The sequence below is a fragment of the Panthera onca genome, chromosome D4, assembly GCF_046562875.1.
Source record: "Panthera onca isolate mPanOnc1 chromosome D4, mPanOnc1 haplotype 2, whole genome shotgun sequence".
In the NCBI taxonomy this organism is placed as follows: Eukaryota; Metazoa; Chordata; class Mammalia; order Carnivora; family Felidae; genus Panthera; species Panthera onca.
In genome coordinates this window covers 58460091-58477566 of record NC_138351.1, presented here as the reverse complement: position 1 = coordinate 58477566, position 17476 = coordinate 58460091, and the positions used below count along the sequence as shown (strand labels likewise).

The 17476-nt window shown below is 42.6% G+C and overlaps 1 protein-coding gene across 3 annotated transcripts in view; it reads right to left on the bottom strand.

Moving 5' to 3' along the window:
* Positions 1-212: 212 nt before the first annotated feature.
* RECK (reversion inducing cysteine rich protein with kazal motifs) overlaps positions 213-17476 on the bottom strand; it is an 81976-nt gene continuing 64712 nt past the window's right edge. For all 3 annotated transcript variants that reach the window (XM_060609323.3, XM_060609321.3, XM_060609324.3), the window contains 5 exons: positions 6709-6901; positions 5310-5520; positions 3673-3746; positions 2702-2857; positions 213-1813 (listed from right to left, as the gene is read on the bottom strand). In XM_060609323.3, the coding sequence (XP_060465306.1) occupies positions 1592-1813; positions 2702-2857; positions 3673-3746; positions 5310-5520; positions 6709-6901 (856 nt within the window). In that variant the 3' untranslated portion in view covers positions 213-1591. The remainder of the gene's footprint in view (positions 1814-2701; positions 2858-3672; positions 3747-5309; positions 5521-6708; positions 6902-17476) is intronic.

The following is a 17476-nucleotide window of genomic DNA, read 5'->3' as shown; positions in this document are numbered from 1 at the left end:
TTTTGTACTTGACTTCCTGCCACAGTATGCCCTCTGGTCCTGCCTGGGTCTGATCTGACCAGCTCTGTTCCAGCTGCCTCGTTTTCCCAGGGCCCTTGGCTTGGAGTAATAAAACTCCTATAACTTCTTCTTTCAGAGCAAAGGGCATAGCTCACCCAAGAGTGATCGGCGGTTTCGCTTTAAATGTTCACACTGCTTGGAAGTACACATAATCATATAAAATTATTTTTATTAAAATAGAAAAGCTTTCCAGTATATTGCATTGAAGACATTTATATAGAAAAAGCAATTGCAACAAACACGCTACATCAGCACTGAGATATTCTGAAAGCTTTAAGTGCCCACTTTTAAACAATATTTTGGTATAATGAGCATAGCCCTATATATTTCAAAGGGTACATATAACACTGAAAAAAATACTTCATGTAAAATCTAAGTTTAGGTGCATACAAACAAGAAGTATTACACTGAATAGCTTATTTCAAACTGTGAAACACATTCAAAGTATTCAACTTCTCAGACAACATGCAGACATTTTAATACTTAGATTGACATTTTTAAATATTTAAACCACAACTCTTTATAATTCTATATCAAAAAAAGAAAGTCAGACAGAACACTTATCCACACTGTGCATATCACAAAAAGCAATGTGTCTTCATGAACGGAAAGTACTGGGTTAACACACATGATTGTCACTTTACAAATATGGCTATTTACCTTCTTCATAATAAAATAAAAATATCACATATTATTTACACGAACTACTAATTATTTCACTTTTTGGCAAGTATATAAGTAGCAGCAATCGGTTTAAAGATTGATGTTTAAAAACTCTAAGTTTAACTCGGATGAATACCGAAGAATATACATCTGGTTAATATAAAAATGCATAATGCAATATGCTTTGATGTGATATCACTTCTCCCTTTCACAAAAGTCACACGCACGTTAGTAACCACTGAGCCTATTGCTTACAACGTGCCACGTGAATGCCATTTCCATAGCTTGCTCTGCTTAACACAATAGATGGGTTCCTGAAGTAAACTTCTGTAAATTAAATTTGCCTGATGATGTATATGATAATTCCAAAGATGCTTTCTCTTTGTTTCATACTCTAATAGTCTCTTCACTGCGACCCCTGGCTTCTAGACAGAGCAGGTAATTATCTGTAAACAAGCACACATACCCTAGGGGCACCTTAATACTTAAAGGACCTCTGAAATGAAGTTTCCAGACATGAAGCTTATAGTAAAGTGAGTTACCTTTCTAAAAAGTGATCACGTCACTTACCAGTGATATCAGATTTGTTCGAGAGTGGGGGGGACCCATCTAAGGAGCAAACTGTAAGGCAGGAATCCACCAAAAGAAGACATCCTCTTCTCATTAGTATTTGGAAGGACATATTTTAACATTTGTAAGAACAAAACAAAAACCCTAATATTGGCAGATTCAAAAAAATACGGTGTGGTGAATAGAGGTGAGAAGTGCTTTTACTTGGCCACTATTCAACTAGAAACCAGCAGTCCTGCATGTCCCTCACAATGTAGAAAAACTCGAGGGAGGAACATTTTGCACTTTTCACGGGCAGTCAGTTACGTGTCCAGACCATGTGCAAGGCAGGGCCCAGGCTGAGGAGGAGGAGGAAGGGGGGACAGGGGGCTCTGGCCTCGATGCCAGCTGATGGCACACTGTTCGAGACCTGTACCTGGGAAATGATGAGGGCAGAGAGAGGGACGTGGGATGCCAGAGTGGGGCTGTCGGAGTTGATGAGGGATTCGATCTTCTCTGCTTCTTTATTGCAGGCCTCAATCTGGGAGAGGATAATCAGATTTTTAAAAATCTAAAACCACAGAACCTAGGAAAAGGTCAAGTCAGACAAAATCCAAATAGATCCCAACATAGAGAATATGTTCTTTCTCTGTCCTTCTTTTCTTGGCCAAAGTCACATTTTAATATAGTCTTACTTTATTACACAAATAGTAACAGCGTCAATGGAAATTAGCAGAAATGATCCACAATGCCACTGCCCTTACTCTTCCCACAATCCTGTTCACCACTTGTCCACATTTAGATACCATCTTTACATGGTTAGACACCGTCATAGGGAAGGGACGTTCAGTGCTTCCTTACCCAGCCCGGAGGAAAGCAATCAGGCTTTACTAAACTTCCTGACTGTGGCAGTTTACAAACTGCTTGTATTCACCCCCTTCACTTGAGCTCCCACTGTTCTGATGCCAACACTTGGCCCCAGTGGGTGAGGCTCACCTCTAGAGTCTGAGGAAGAAAAATGGGGTCCATTAGACTAGTCCTGGTGGGTCCTCCTCCCCAGTAGGAGCACAGCCCTGAGGAGACAGGTGTCTAATCTGGCGGTGTCACTGCGTGACCCGTGTCAGCCCCTTCCCTCCCTGGGCCTCGGCTGCCTGCTCTGTGTGTAAGCAGACGCCTTCCACGTCTGCACGCTCTGGGCCACGGCCTCTCGGCCTCTCCGCTCTCCCACTCCTTCACGTTCAGCCGTCGAATGTGTGCTCGGCCTCAGCCACCGGGAAAACGCTCACCGGTACGGTTCTGTCCTTCAGAGGCTGCCTTGCTTTTCTCCTTCCTGCCCTGCCTAACTTTCCAAATGCCTCCATTCCCTACCCCACAAAGCCCTCCAAATGTGAAAGTGACAAGGAGGCTGCACAAAGCATGCTGAACACACCTGCAAAGCTTTCGGATAATGATCAACAGGAATGATCAGGATCACAATTTCTGATTCAATGCTGAAGTATCCAAATACGTCACACTGTGGGACAGACACGTGCATACGGATTTTCTGTAGTATTTCCAGAACCGTTATTGGCTTTTTGTTTGTTACCTGCAAAGAGAAAAAATTTCTATTACCTGAATAAAAGAGGAATTCCTTATTGCTGCCTAGGTTACCTTGCTACCTTGCCTACTGGAACCCCTAAGTGTGGGGCCTCAACTCAGTAGGGGCCCTGCTGGCTGAATTCTAAATCTCCAGGGTCCATTCCAAAGGGCTTCTGTCTGACTGCTGAGCTTTGTAGCTAAGATTAACACTCTCACCAGAAGCCCCCCACCACCCCCTTTTAAGTGACTGTTCTGAATTAGGGGCCACAGGAAAATGATTAAAGTCTTCCTGTAAAAACACAAGTGTTTGAATCCAAGTGGGGATTAATTTCCAGGCAGTGGCAGGTGGGAGCCCTGTGTCCACAAAAGTGGATCAGCAGCAATGGTGCAGGAAAGGGAAAAGGGCAAAACCACCACGGGAAGGTGGCACACTCCGGAAGCACCCTCAGGAGGAATGGGGACTGAGCGGGCAGGCGGCCTTCAAACCACCGGGCCTCTGCCAGTCTCTGGCTGCTTGGTTCTGCCTCCAGCCCTATCTCTGCATACGGTGCAAGCAGGGGAAGGCTTTTCTAAGGAAGGCTCAGGCCAACTGTGACATGTAGAGCAAGGTCACCAAACAGCCAGGGTGCAGATGAAAGGAGCACGGGATCGGGTGCCAGACAGCCTAGTTCTACTGGTGATGAGCTGCACAGCCCTGAGCAAGTTGCTTTTCCGTGAATCACTTTCTTTTTCTATAAACGGGACGACACATTCTCCTCTATGGCATTACTGAGAGGCTTATCAATACGGTTTCAACAGTATCTGGCACAGAAAGCAATTTACCTTAGCAATAGTATCCAGTTTTTCTTTGTCAAATAAAACTCTTAACATTCCAGCACATAATGGGCAACAAGCACCTGTATAACAAAAACCATTTTACGTGTGTTCAGAATTAGAAAATGAGAATTCAAAGTAGTTGGTGAAATTACCCACCCTTCATTTTGTGCTAGGAGAGTTGTAGCTGTCCTTCCTGGTGACTGTACGTTTAGATATGTTCCCTGACCAACCCGGTCTTACTATCTATACGTTTACCCGAATCCTTCCTCCACCCTGCTTTCATCCTTTACCACTTCTCAGGGTGAGGCAGTTATGATACAAGACAGCAGAGAGAGCTGCCCCTTCAAGAGATGTGGGGCCTGGACCCTGCTCTGCCTCAAAACTCAGTGTGATCCTGGGAAAGGGCTCTCCTGGGCCTTTGATTTCCTGTCTACAAAACAAGGGAGCAGGTGTTTTAGGGATTCCATGAGTTTTTGATTCAAATTTAATTTTAAAAATTATTTGAAGCAGTTAAAAATTATAACAAGATATCAGAACATGGTTTCCAAGAGGGAAGAGGCTTTGTTTTGCTCACGGCTGTGTCCCAGTGCCTAGACGAGTCTCTGGCACACAGTGGAAGCTCAAGAAATATTTGATGAATCCAAGGATGGAGGAATGAACTTGTTAGACTCCAGATTAACCTGTTCCATGCAGACATGGTATAAAGTCTTTCCTGCTACCTCTGTTTAAGTGGAAAGTATGACACTGTAAGGTAAGTAGTTTAAGAAAACTGTTACCACTTGTAACGGTCTGTATGAAACAGACTTTCTCGATTATATGCAACTAAAACAATTAAATTATGATGCCAAGGCCAATCTAAGACCACAATCTTATATTTCTCCCAGTTTCAAATGTTTGTGTTCATTGAAACTACTTCAATTACTCATTCATTCATTATTTATTCTATATTCATTAATTACTAATTCTTTATTAACTTTATGAGTAAATTTATGCATTTGAATACATAATCATAATTTTAGTAATTAAATATTGCCTTTTCTATTTATATATTGGTGTTTGGTAGGATTTTGCCTGAAAAAGTTTGCCATATTGCTTTATTTATTTATTTATAAAAGTTTACTTATTAAAAAAAATTTTAATGCTTATCTATTTTTAAGAGAGAAAGAGAGACAGAGTGTGAGCGGGAGAGGGACAGAGAGAGGGAAACACAGAATCCGAAGCAGGCTCCAGGCTCTGAGCTGTCAGCACAGAGCCCAACATGGGGCCTGAACTCACAGACCATGAGATCATGACCTGAGCCAAAATTGGAGGCTTAAGTGAATGAGCCACCCCGATGCCCCAAGTTTATTTACTTTTTATTTAAGTAATCTCTGAGATCAAGAGTCACATGTTCTGACTGAGCCAGCCAGGCACTCCTACCATGTTGTTTTCAATCCAATGGACAAGACGACATCTAAGGTAATCTACAGCTTTTTATTAAGGTGGACTCAGAGTAATGCATCTATTCAGCATCAGGTAGAGCCAAGACTTTTTGAAAAATTTAAATAAACGAGTCAACTCTCTTCTGAGTGACTCACTCTCTAGAGGTGCTAAGTAAGCCTTCCCAATCCCACCCCTGCCCACCCCAAGCACTGCCAGCCTACCGGGTGGGATGATGGGTTTGCACTCAGTTGCAGAGAGTGAGGGACACTTCACAGCAGCACACTCAGCGACAGAACTGTACTCTGAGAGGACCCCGACGGCCTGGCAGGGCCCATAGTAATCAACAGCCACACGGTCCGAGTAGGCAGCACACACGCTACTATAGGTCTCGCCATTGTGCCCGCAGACGGGCTCTGTGGCTCTGCAGAAGGGCTGACGACAAACAAAGCGCATTTAGCCTAGAAACCTGTATGGTGCATTTTTTCTAACCAAGAGCACAGAATAGGAAGGGGAAGAGACACAGGTATAAATTCCTGGACCCTCTTAATTAAGCTCCTAAAGTTGGCTAAACTTTGGGTTGGGGGAGGGGTCAATAGGGCTGTCCCAAGATCAACTGAAATGATTACTTTTCTCAGCCTTTCTGGGACTTGGGTGCTCATTCCATGTGACCTGATATAAGATGCCGCCCCCCTCCATTCCAGACTTCTGTGATTCCAGAAGTGCCTGTTTGAAGAAAACAAGATCAATCTTCATGCACATTCAGAAGCCTTATCATTTCCTGCCGGGTATGGGATAAGTAGAGGGAAGAGTGGAGAGATCAGTGGGGCAGAGGCCCAGGATCCATCAGGTAGGTTAGGAATAAGTAAGACAAAACTTGTAGCCAGGAAGAGGGAACAAGTAGGAAGAGAAGACTGGGAATTCAGAATAGAAGGCATCAGTGCCCTTGGAACACAAGCTCTGAGGGAAAACGGGCCTAGGGGGACAAGGCAAAGGCATTTTCCTGCCAGCGAAGACCAGGAAATGAGAAGCAAGAGAAGCAACCCTGTCGTCAGGTGCCAGCCAGCTGTGGGTGGGGGATGTGGGGCGTGTGGGATGCTTCAGTGGAGTTGTCCTTGGGGGTGTTTTTTTTTTACATGAACCCTACAAGGCTGAAAGATAAACCGATGTAAAAAGACATTAAGTTCTTCAAGAAATTTTCACTCACTCTTCAGTAGTGCGAGTGGGACTCTGGCGGAAAGAGTGGGAAAGGACTCTATTCTTGGAGGTCTTAACTCACAAACTTCCCGGCCGTCCTCTAATGAGGGCCCGCGGAACTGTGGGAAGTGACAGTGGTGCTACCGCTCGCCAGGGGTGTGTAACGTCACATTCTTTTCCTAATGGCGGTGGCAGGAAGCCGCTCTATCCTTGCCTGGGCACTAGATGCACAAAGGTCGGTACACTAGCAAGGGAGACGCCAGAGTTAGCAGAAACAACCCAACTTGGGATGGTTCATCTTAATTCTCTGGATTTGACAGGATTCACAGTAGACCCCCAAGTGATCTTACTGCTGCTTCATCTGTAAAAGATCATAAACCGGTTTTAAGCTCAGTGTACTTGGGTTTGTCAGCCAAACAACTGTACCTGGCACGGGCCTTTGTATAAGAGGCTTTGCCCCCTCTGGTACAAGGCGCAGAGACTGCTGTGTTCCATGTGGTGTGTGTCACAAACAGGATCGCGAACCTGGTCACAGGTAAGCTGTCTCGGCAAACACTCGTGTTGGCTACATCCAAATTTATCAAACGTTGTCAGGCAGACTTGTGGTTTGGGTATGCATCTGAAAAACACCAGTGCGGCACCGTGGGCCAAGGCTGGTAGGGGAGATGGTGAGGCCACTACGGCATTGACAAGGCACAAGAGGGTGGGGAGAAAGCAGGAGAGGAATCAGAAACAGCCTCTGCCCCCAAGAGCGTATGTAGAGCGGGAGGGTCAAGCAGGCATATGAAGTAAGCTAGTAAATGACACACAAAATGCTCGTGGGAATGAGTCATTCTGATTCAGGAGCCAAGAGAAAGCACGGGGAGGAGGGGGTGTCCTGGCCGCCACGTGGAGGATAAGGAGGGTCACACAGGCGTGCCAGGCCAAGGGGGCCATACAAGCAAAGGTGTGGTGCTAGAGATTACAGTGCTGGGGGACAGGGGAGGTGACTCTGAGGGCGAGAGTCAAGGTCGCAGGGGTTGAAGTGTCACGATAGGAGGCCATCAGGTGGGGTGGCATCCGATGCTAGAGGCCTTTTAGTCAATACTAAATGAAGCATTTTCTGGGGTTTAATCTTCAGCTCGCTAATACATAGGAGTCTGTCTTAAGAGAAGGCTTCACAGTGTGTATTGAAAAAGTCAGGCTTCTGTGCTTACAGGCTGAGGACCTGCCGCTCACTGGTTGCAGATCACAGACAGATTGCTACCCCACGAAGCTGGGTTTTCCTGGTAACCTCAGGACCCTGCTTCATTCTCAATTCCTGAACTTCTTCAGAGGGGTTGGGGATGGTGGCTCTTCTTTAGACTTTTCTGCTATTTCGTTTCTACACAGGTCATTTATAGCTTTCTATAAGAAGGCCTATTAAAATGTTCACCTTTCACTGGGCATTTGAAATAACAGGATATACAAATGTTAGTCTGCAAAATAAAAGAAGAGTATAGCGGCTAGCATCATTTTATTTCCAAGGAAACTGCCTCTGCTCTTTTCAACGAGAAGCCTACTGCTCTGAAATGACCACCACCATCATCACTACTACTGCCTGTGGTCACCTTTTCCGATGGGATTTAAAGTCGGAAGGCACAGCATGATATGGCTCTTTGGAAATTTAAGACATTTGAAAAGAAATAATGGAAAAGCATACTTAGAACTTCATTATCTATTAACATGGAAGGGATGAGAACCAAGACTATGAGGAGACATTTGGTAGTTTTGGAAGGAAGGATTTTGAGTACTGAAAAATAGGATCAGCGGAAAAGCTGAAAATCCAGGGGCTAAATTACACATGACCAGGGCAGGTACTTTGTCTTGCTTAGTGTTGTGCCCTAGTGTTTAGAAAGATGCCTGGTACATCAGTAGACATTTGATGAATGAATACAACTTTGTGTTCTTTAACAATTATTTTTTGAATAGATAATTCGAGCCCATGGTGAAACTGAAAAGATACAAAATTGTACGCAGTGAAAAAATTAGTCTGCCTCCTACTCTTATATCCCAGCCACCTGAACCCTTCCCCAGAGACAAATGATATTATCAATTTCTTGTTTATTAATTGCAGAGATCCTTTAGGTAAGTAGAAGCATTTATATATGCTGATTCAAGAGTATCTGCATTTAAGATTTTGATAGGCTTGGTCAAACTGCCCTCCACAGAGGATGTACCAACCCTCCCTTCAACCCCCTTCTTGTATGGGAGTGCCTGTTTCCTTATATTATGTTATCAAACTTTTTATCTTTGCCAATCTGATAGATGGAAAATGGTGCATAATTGTACCTTTAATTTACATTTCCCTTAATATGAGAAAGGTTAAGCATCATGGTAGATTGATTGGATGCTCATCAAATTCATTTAATTTTCTTCTTGGGCACACATCTAGATTATATTTCCCAGTCTCCCTGGCAGTAATTGTGGCCAAGTGATTGAGTTCTAGACAGTGGAACGTGTCTGGAAGTAGAGATGAATGTTCCTTCTAAACCTGGTCTAGAAAAGCTTCTCAAGAGCAACCTTCACCATCTTCCTTCTCTTATATATCTGGGGGCTCGGGTATTTGGCGCATAGACATTTATAATAGTTAGCTCTTCCTGGTGGATAGACCCTGTGATTATTATATAATGGCCTTCTTCATCTCTTGTTACAGCCTTTAATTTAAAGTCTAGTTTGTCTGATATAAGTATGGCTACTCCAGCTTTCTTTTGGCTTCCAGGAGCATGATAAATAGTTCTCCATCCCCTCACTCTCAATCTAAAGGTGTCCTCAGATCTAAAATGAGTCTCTTGTAGACAGCAAATAGATGGGTCTTGTTTTTTTATCCATTCTGATACCCTATGTCTTTTAGTTGGCGCATTTAATCCATTTACATTCAGTGTTATTATAGAAAGATATGGGTTTAGAGTCATTGTGATGTCTGTATGTTTTATGCTTGTAGTGATGTCTCTGGTACTTTGTCTCACAGGATCCCCCTTAGGATCTCTTGTAGGGCTGGTTTCGTGGTGACAAATTCCTTCAGTTTTTGTTTGTTTGGGAAGACCTTTATCTCTCCTTCTATTCTAAATGACAGACTTGCTGGATAAAGGATTCTCGGCTGCATATTTTTTCTGTTTAGCACACTGTAGATATCGTGCCAAGCCTTTCTGGCCTGCCAAGTTTCAAAGGAGAGATCAGTCACGAGTCTTATAGGTCTCCCTTTATATGTGAGGGCACGTTTATCCCTTGCTGCTTTCAGAATTTTCTCTTTATCCTTGTATTTTGCCAGTTTCACTATGATATGTCGTGCAGAAGATCGATTCAAGTTACGTCTGAAGGGAGTTCTCTGTGCCTCTTGGATTTCAATGCCTTTTTCCTTCCCCAGTTCAGGGAAGTTCTCAGCTATAATTTGTTCAAGTACCCCTTCAGCACCCTTCCCTCTCTCTTCCTCCTCTGGGATACCAATTATGCGTATATTATTTTTTTTTAGTGTATCACTTAGTTCTCTAATTTTCCCCTCATACTCCTGGATTTTTTTATCTCTCTTTCTTTCAGCTTCCTCTTTCTCCATAACTTTATCTTCTAGTTCACCTATTCTCTCCTCTGCCTCTTCAAGCCGAGCCATCGTGGATTCCATTTTGTTTTGCAATTCGTTTAAAGCGTTTTTCAACTCCTCGTGACTGTTCCTTAGTCCCTCGATCTTTGTGGCAAGAGATTCTCTGCTGTCCTGTATACTGTTTTCAAGCCCAGCGATTAATTTTATGACTATTATTCTAAATTCACTTTCTGTTATATTATTTAAATCCTTTTTGATCAGTTCATTAGCTGTTGTTATTTCCTGGAGATTCTTCTGAGGGGAATTCTTCCGTTTGGTCATTTTGGAGAGTCCCTGGCGTGGTGAGGACCTGCAGTGCACTTCCCCTGTGCTGTGGTGTATAACTGGAGTTAGTGGGCGGGGCCGCAGTCCGACCCGATGTCTGCCCCCAGCCCACTGCTGGGGCCACAGTCAGACTGGTGTGTGCCTTCTCTTCCCCTCTCCTAGGGGCGGGATTCACTGTGGGGTGGCGTGTCCCGTCTGGGCTACTTGCACACTGCCAGGCTTGTGTTGCTGGGGATCTGGCGTATTAGCTGGGGTGGGTAGGCAAGGTGCACGGGGGCTGGAGGGGCAGGCTTAGCTCGCTTCTCCTTAGGTGATCCACTTCAGGAGGAGCCCTGTGGCAGCGGGAGGGAGTCAGATCCGCTGCCGGAGGTTTGGCTCCGCAGAAGCACAGAGTTGGGTGTTTGCGCGGAGCGAGCAAGTTCCCTGGCAGGAACTGGTTCCCTTTGGGATTTTGGCTGGGGGATGGGCGGGGGAGATGGCGCTGGCGTGCGCCTTTGTTCCCCGCCAAGCTGAGCTCTGCCGTCCGGGGGCTCAGCAGCTCTCCCTCCCTTTGTCCTCCAGCCTTCCCGCTTTCCGCGCAGAGCTGTTAACTTATGACCTCCCAGACGCTAAGTCGCGCTTGCTGTCGGAACACAGTCCATCCGGCCCCTCCGCTTTTGCCAGCCAGACTCGGGGGCTCTGCTTGGCCGGCGAGCCGCCCCTCCGCCCCGGCTCCCTCCCGCCAGTCCGTGGAGCGCGCACCGCCTCGCCGCCCTTCCTACCCTCTTCCGTGGGCCTCTAGTCTGCGCTTGACTCCGGAGACTCCCTTCTGCTAATCCTCTGGCAGTTTTCTGGGTTCTTTAGGCAGGTGTAGGTGGAATCTAAGTGATCGGCAGGACGTGCTGTGAGCCCCGCGTCCTCCTACGCCGCCATCTTCCGGAACCCCCCCACCATCTTCCTTCTCTTAATTGCTGGCCAGATAGAGAAGATATGGAGGAGGACTATGAGTCTGCAGGAGCTGGGCATCACTAGATGGAAGGAACTTAAATTTCTGAATCACTATGTGGAAAGCCACCTGCTGAACATCCAAATGGATTGTATTTGAATTTCTACTATGTTAAAGTACTGATATTTTTGGGTTTGTATACACTAGCTAGAATTACTCCAATAAAAGCCTCTTTTCAAGTGTTTAATAACTATTTGTATTTTTCTGTTTATATCCTTGGTCCATTTTTCTATTAGGTTTTTGATTTTTGCCCATTTTTATATTAGGTTGTTGTTCTTTTACATGATGATTTGTAGGAACTCTTTATATTATAAGGAAATCAGCCCTTTTCTCTGTGATATTCTGTGGGTTCAGCTTATCACATTGGGGTCACCAATTGTGGGTTTGGCTTTTGGCTTTGTCCAGCAAAGCTGAGGACGGCAGAAAGGATTATTCAAGACTCCACCAGTCAAGAGAGGTGAGAGGGAGGCTAAGGGAAGTCGCCCCCAGCTGCTCTCAAGTTCCTGTATTTATTAGGCATACATTATAGGGAAAACATTGCACAATGTGTCAGTGGCTACGTGCCAGTAAGAAAGTATAGAAAGCATGCAAAAAAGCAAAACAAGGCATTCCCAAGACTACAAAAGAGCAGATGGAAAAAAAAAAAAAAAAGCAGAGCGGAAAACAAGATAAGATATTCAATAGATAACATGGTCTAAGGAATTCATGAGAATAGGCAGGGCCCAATCCCTATATACACATTAACTGGATACTGGTCCACTGTTTTCAGCAGGGCCAGAAAGCATGTAATGTGTTCCCTATAGTCTCCTTAACCAGGACAGAGCTATTTGATTTCCCACAATATTCCTTCCAATTTGTAATTTGTTACTGTGCAGAAAATTTTCATTTTCATGTAGCTGCATTTTTCAATCTATTCTTTTTACATTGGTTTTGTATTATACCCAGGAAGACCTTTCCATTTTGAGATTTTGTTTCATTATAAAAGCAAAACAGCCCTATTCAAAGGGGTTAACAAATAGAGGAAAATGAACAAACACCAAAACAACCCTCAAGTCACCTCCCAATACAACTATCTTATCCTATCAGCTTATTTCTTATTCCTTACGCCCAGTACCCTGTCTTCTTTCCGTAGAAACTTTTTGGGCTTAGTTTTCATGGTATAAACTTTGCCAGATGGGTGACCAATTCTCTTTGCCATTTCTTTTAACATATGTGAGAATTTTCCCCTCCCTCTATACTGCATCAGGGTTTTTAGGATGGAGAAGAAATTGCTTATTCTCCATAAAATCCTTCACAAGGAAAATGTGTGTTCTGTTCTGGTCTCCAAGGCAGCCAGTGAAAACTCCTTTTCTAGAGGCTTAAACCTAAGAGAGTCAGCAGGACCCTTGCCCTATGGCCACCACATACAGAAATCCATCATCAAGGCTAGGTCAACTATACTCTGAGCTCATGAGGAACCTGCAGAGAAAGGAGCCCCTACAAAAATAACTTCACACAATACTGAAGTTGCATTTCCAGAGATTTCTCATGTCCAATCCCTAAAATGGAGGTAGATAAGTGGGAGGAAATTTCCATTACTATCAGGCACAAACAGCTAATAATAAAAATACATTCATTTCTCTCGTCTTGTCTGCTACCATTCCGTGCCTCGCACTTTCCATTTTAGTCTTACAGAACTGCTATAGCTCCCAGGAGATACCACGCTATTTCCTCATTTCTAGCAGCCAAGATCTTTGCTCCTGTTGTTCTCTCTGCCTTCACCAACACCACCTTTCTTCCACTGTCAACCCTGCTGGCAATCTCCCCATCTTTATGTATGTATGTATGTATGTATGTATGTATGTATGTATGTATATATGTATGTATGTATTTTTAAATTTACATTCAAGTTAGTTAGCATAGAGTGCAATAATGATTTCAGGAGTAGAATCCAGTGATTCATCCCCTACATATAACATCCAGTGCTCATCCCAAGTGTCTTTCTTAACACCCCTTGCCCATTTAGCACATCTTCCCACCCATAACCCCTTCAGCAACCCTCAGTTTGTTCTCCATATTTAAGAGTCTCTTAGGTTTTGTCCCCCTCCCTGTTTTCATACTATTTTTGATTCTCTTCCCTTAGATTCATCTGTTTTGTATCTTAAATTCCACATATGAATGAAATCATATGATATTTGTCTTTCTCTGATTGACTAATTTTGCTTAGCATAATACCCTCCAGTTTCATCCATTGTTGCAAATGGCAAGATTTCATTCTTTTTGATGGCTGAGTAATACTCCGTTGTATGTACATACCACATCTTTTTTTAAAATTTTTTTTAAAATTTATTTTTGAGAGAGAGAGAGACAGAGACAGAGTACAAGTGGGGGAGGGGCAGAGAGCGAGGGAGACACAGAATCTGAGGCAGGCTCCAGGCTCCGAGCAGTTAGCACAAAGCCTGACGTGGGGCTCGAACTCGCAAACCATGAAATCATTACCTGAGCTGAAGTTGGACGCTCAACCGAGTCACCCAGGTGCCCCACATACCACATATTTTTTATCCATTCATCTGTTGAGGAACGTTTGGGCTCTTTCCATACTTTGGCTATTGTTGATAGAGCTGCTATAAACACTGGGGTACACATGCCCCTTTAAAACAGCATACCTGTATCCTTTGGATAAATACCTAGTAGTGCAATTGCTGGATCGTAGGGTCGTTCTATTTGTAACTTCTTGAGGAACCTCCATACTGTTTTCCAGAGTGGATGCACCAGTTTGCATTCCCACCCACAGTACAAAAGGGTTCCTCTTTCTCTGCATCCTCACCAACATCTGTTGCCTGAGTTGTTAATTTTAGCCATTCTGACTGGTGTGAGGTGGTATCTCATTGTGGTTTTGATTTGTATCTCCCTGATAATGAGTGATGTTGAGCATTTTTTCATGTGTCTGTTAGTCATCTGGATGTCTTCTTTGGAAAAGTGTCTATTCATGTCTTTTGCCCGTTTTGTCACTGGATTATTTGTTTTTTGGCTGTTGAGTTTGGTAAGTTCTTTATAGATTTTGGATATTTACCCCTTTATCTGATATGTCATTTGCAAATATCTTCTCCCATTCCATCAGTTGCCTCTTAGTTTTGCTGATTGTTTCCTTTGCCTTGCAGAAGCTTTTTATCTTGATGAGGCTCCAATAGCTCATTTTTGCTTTTGTTTCCCTTGCCTCTGGAGACATGTTGAGTAAGAAGTTGCTGCAGCTGAGGTCAAAGAGGTTTTTGCCTGCTTTCTCCTTGAGGATTTTGATGGATTCGTGTCTTACATTTAGGTCTTTCATCCATTTTGAGTTTATTTTTGTGTATGGTGTAAGAAAGTGGTCCAGGTTCATTCTTCTGCATGTCGCTCTCCAGTTTTCCCAACACCATTTGCTGAAGAGACTGTCTTTATTCCATTGGATATTCTTTCCTGCTTTGTCAAAGATTAGATGGCCATATGTTTGTGGGTCAATTTCTCAATTCTCTATTCTGTTCCATTGATCTGAGTGTCTGTTTTTGTGCCAGTATCATACTGTTTTGATGATTACAGCTTTGTAATACATATTGAAGTCTGGAATTGTGATGCCTCCAGCTTTGGTTTTCTTTTTCAGGATTGCTTAGGCTATTCGGGGTATTTTCTGGTTCCATACAAATTTTAGGATTGTTTGTTCTAGCTCTGTGAAGATTGTGGGTGTTATTTTGATAGGGATTGCATTGAATATGTAGATTGCTTTGTGTAGTATTGACATTCTAACAATATTTGTTCTAATCCATGAGCATAGAATATTTTTCCATTTTTTGTGTGTCTTCTTTAATTTCTTTCATAAGCTTTCTATAGTTTTCAGTGTATAGATTTTTCACCCCTTTGGTTAGTTTTATTCCTAGGCTTTTTTTGGTTTTTGGTGCAATTGTAAATGGGATCGATTCTTCGATTTCTCTCTGCTGCTTCATTATTGGTGAATAGAAATGCAACTGATTTCTGTGCATTGATTTTATATCCTGCAACTTTGCTGAATTCATGGATCAGTTCTTGCAGTTTTTTGGTGGAAACATTTGGGTTTTCCATATAGACTATCATGTCATCTGTGCCGATTTGGATGTGTTTTATTTCTTTGTGTTGTCTGATTGCTGAGGCTAAGACTTCCAATACTATATTGAATAACAGTGGTAGAGTGGACATCCCTGTCATGTTTCTGACCTTAGGGGGAAGCTCTCTGTTTTTCCCCATTGAGGATGATATTAGTTGTGGGTCTTTCATAGATGGTTTTTATGATCTTGAGGTATGATCCTTCTATCCCTACTTTCTTGAGGGTTTTTATTAAGAAAAGATGCTGTATTTTGTCAAATGCTTTCTCTGCACCTATTGAGAGGATCATGTGGTTCTTGTCCTTCCTTTTATTGATGTGATGTATCACATTGATTGTTTTTGCACTGACTGCCCTGCATCCCAGGTATAAATCCCACTTGGTCGTGGTGAATAATTTCTTTAATGTATTGTTGGATCCAGTTGGCTAGTATCTTGAGAATTTTTGCATCCATGTTCATCATGGAAATTGGTCTATAGTTATCCTTTTTAGTGGGATATTTGTCTGGTTTTGGAATCAAGGTAATGCTGGCCTCATAGAATGAATTTGGAAGATTTCCTTCCTTTTTTTTTTTTTTTTTTTTTTTTTTTTGGAACAGCTTAAAAAGAATAGGTGCTAACTCTTCTTTAAATGTTTGGTAGAATTCCCCTGGAAAGACTTTCAGCCCTGGACTCTTGTTTTTGGGGAGGTTTTTAAAATTATTAATTCAATTTCTTTACTGGTTATGGGTCTGTTCAAATTTTCTATTTCTTCCTGTTTAAGTTTTCGTAGTTTATATGTTTCTAGAAATTTGTCCGTTTCTTCCAGATTGCCCAATTTATTGGCATATAATTGCTTATAATATTCTCTCATTATTGTTTGTATTTCTGCAGTGTTGGTTGTGATCTCTCCTCTTTCATTCTTGATTTTATTTATTTGGGTCCTTTCCTTTTTCTTTTTGATCAAACTGGCTAGGGGTTTATCAATTTTGTTAATCTTTTTAAAGAAACAACTCCCGGTTTCATTGATCTGTTCTACTGTTTTTTTATTTTGACGGCATTGATTTCTGCTCTAATCTTTATTCTTCTGCTGGTTTTGGGATTTATTTGCTGTTCTTTTCCCAGCTCTTTAAGGGGTAAGGTTAGGTTGTGTATCTGAGACCTTTCTTCCTTCTTTAGGAAGGCCTGGGTTGCTATATACTTCCCTCTTATGACCATCTTTGTTGCATCCCAGAGGTTTTGGGCTGTGGTGTTATCATTTTCACTGGCTTCCATGTACTTCTTAACTTCCTCTTCAACTTCTTGGTTAACCCATTCATTCTTTAGTAGGATGTTCTTTAATTTCCAAGTGTTCATTGTCTTTCCAAATTTTTTCTTGGGGTTGATTTAGAGTTTCATAGTGTTGTGGTCTGAAAATATGCACAGTATGATCTCAATCTTTTTATACTTGTTGAGGGCTGATTTGCATCCTAGTATGTGATCTACTCGGGAGAATGTTCTATGTGCACTCTAGAAGAATATGTATTCTGCTGCTCTAGGATGAAATGTTCTAAATATATCTGTTAAGTCCATCTGGTCCAGTGTGTCATTCAAAGCCATTGTTTCCTTGTTGACTTTCTGTTTAGATGATCTGTCCATTGCTATAAGTGGGGTGTTGAAGTCCCCTACTATTATGGCATTAGTATCAATGAGTTTCTTTATGTTTGTGATTAATTGATTTATATATTTGGGTGCCTCTATATTTGGAACACAAATGTTTATAATTGTTAGATCTTCTTTGTGGATAGACCCCTTAATTATGATATAATGCTCTTTTTCATCTCTTGCTACAGTCTATTTTAAAATCTAGATTGTCTGATATAAGTATGGCTACTCCGGCTTTCTTTTGGTATCCATTAACATGGTATATGGTTCTCCATCCCCTTACTTTCAATCTGAAGGTATCTTTAGGTCTAAAATAGGTCTCTTGTAAACAGCAAATAGATGGATCTTGTTTTCTTATCCATTCTGTTACCCTATATCTTTTTTTTTAATTTTTTTTTTTAACATTTATTTATTTTTGAGACAGAGAGAGACAGCATGAACGGGGGAGGGGCAGAGAGAGAGGGAGACACAGAATCGGAAGTAGTCTCCAGGCTCTGAGCCATCAGCCCAGAGCCCGACGCGGGTCTCGAACTCACGGACTGCGAGATCATGACCTGAGCTGAAGTCGGACGCTCAACCGACTGAGCCACCCAGGCGCCCCTTTATATCTTTTAATT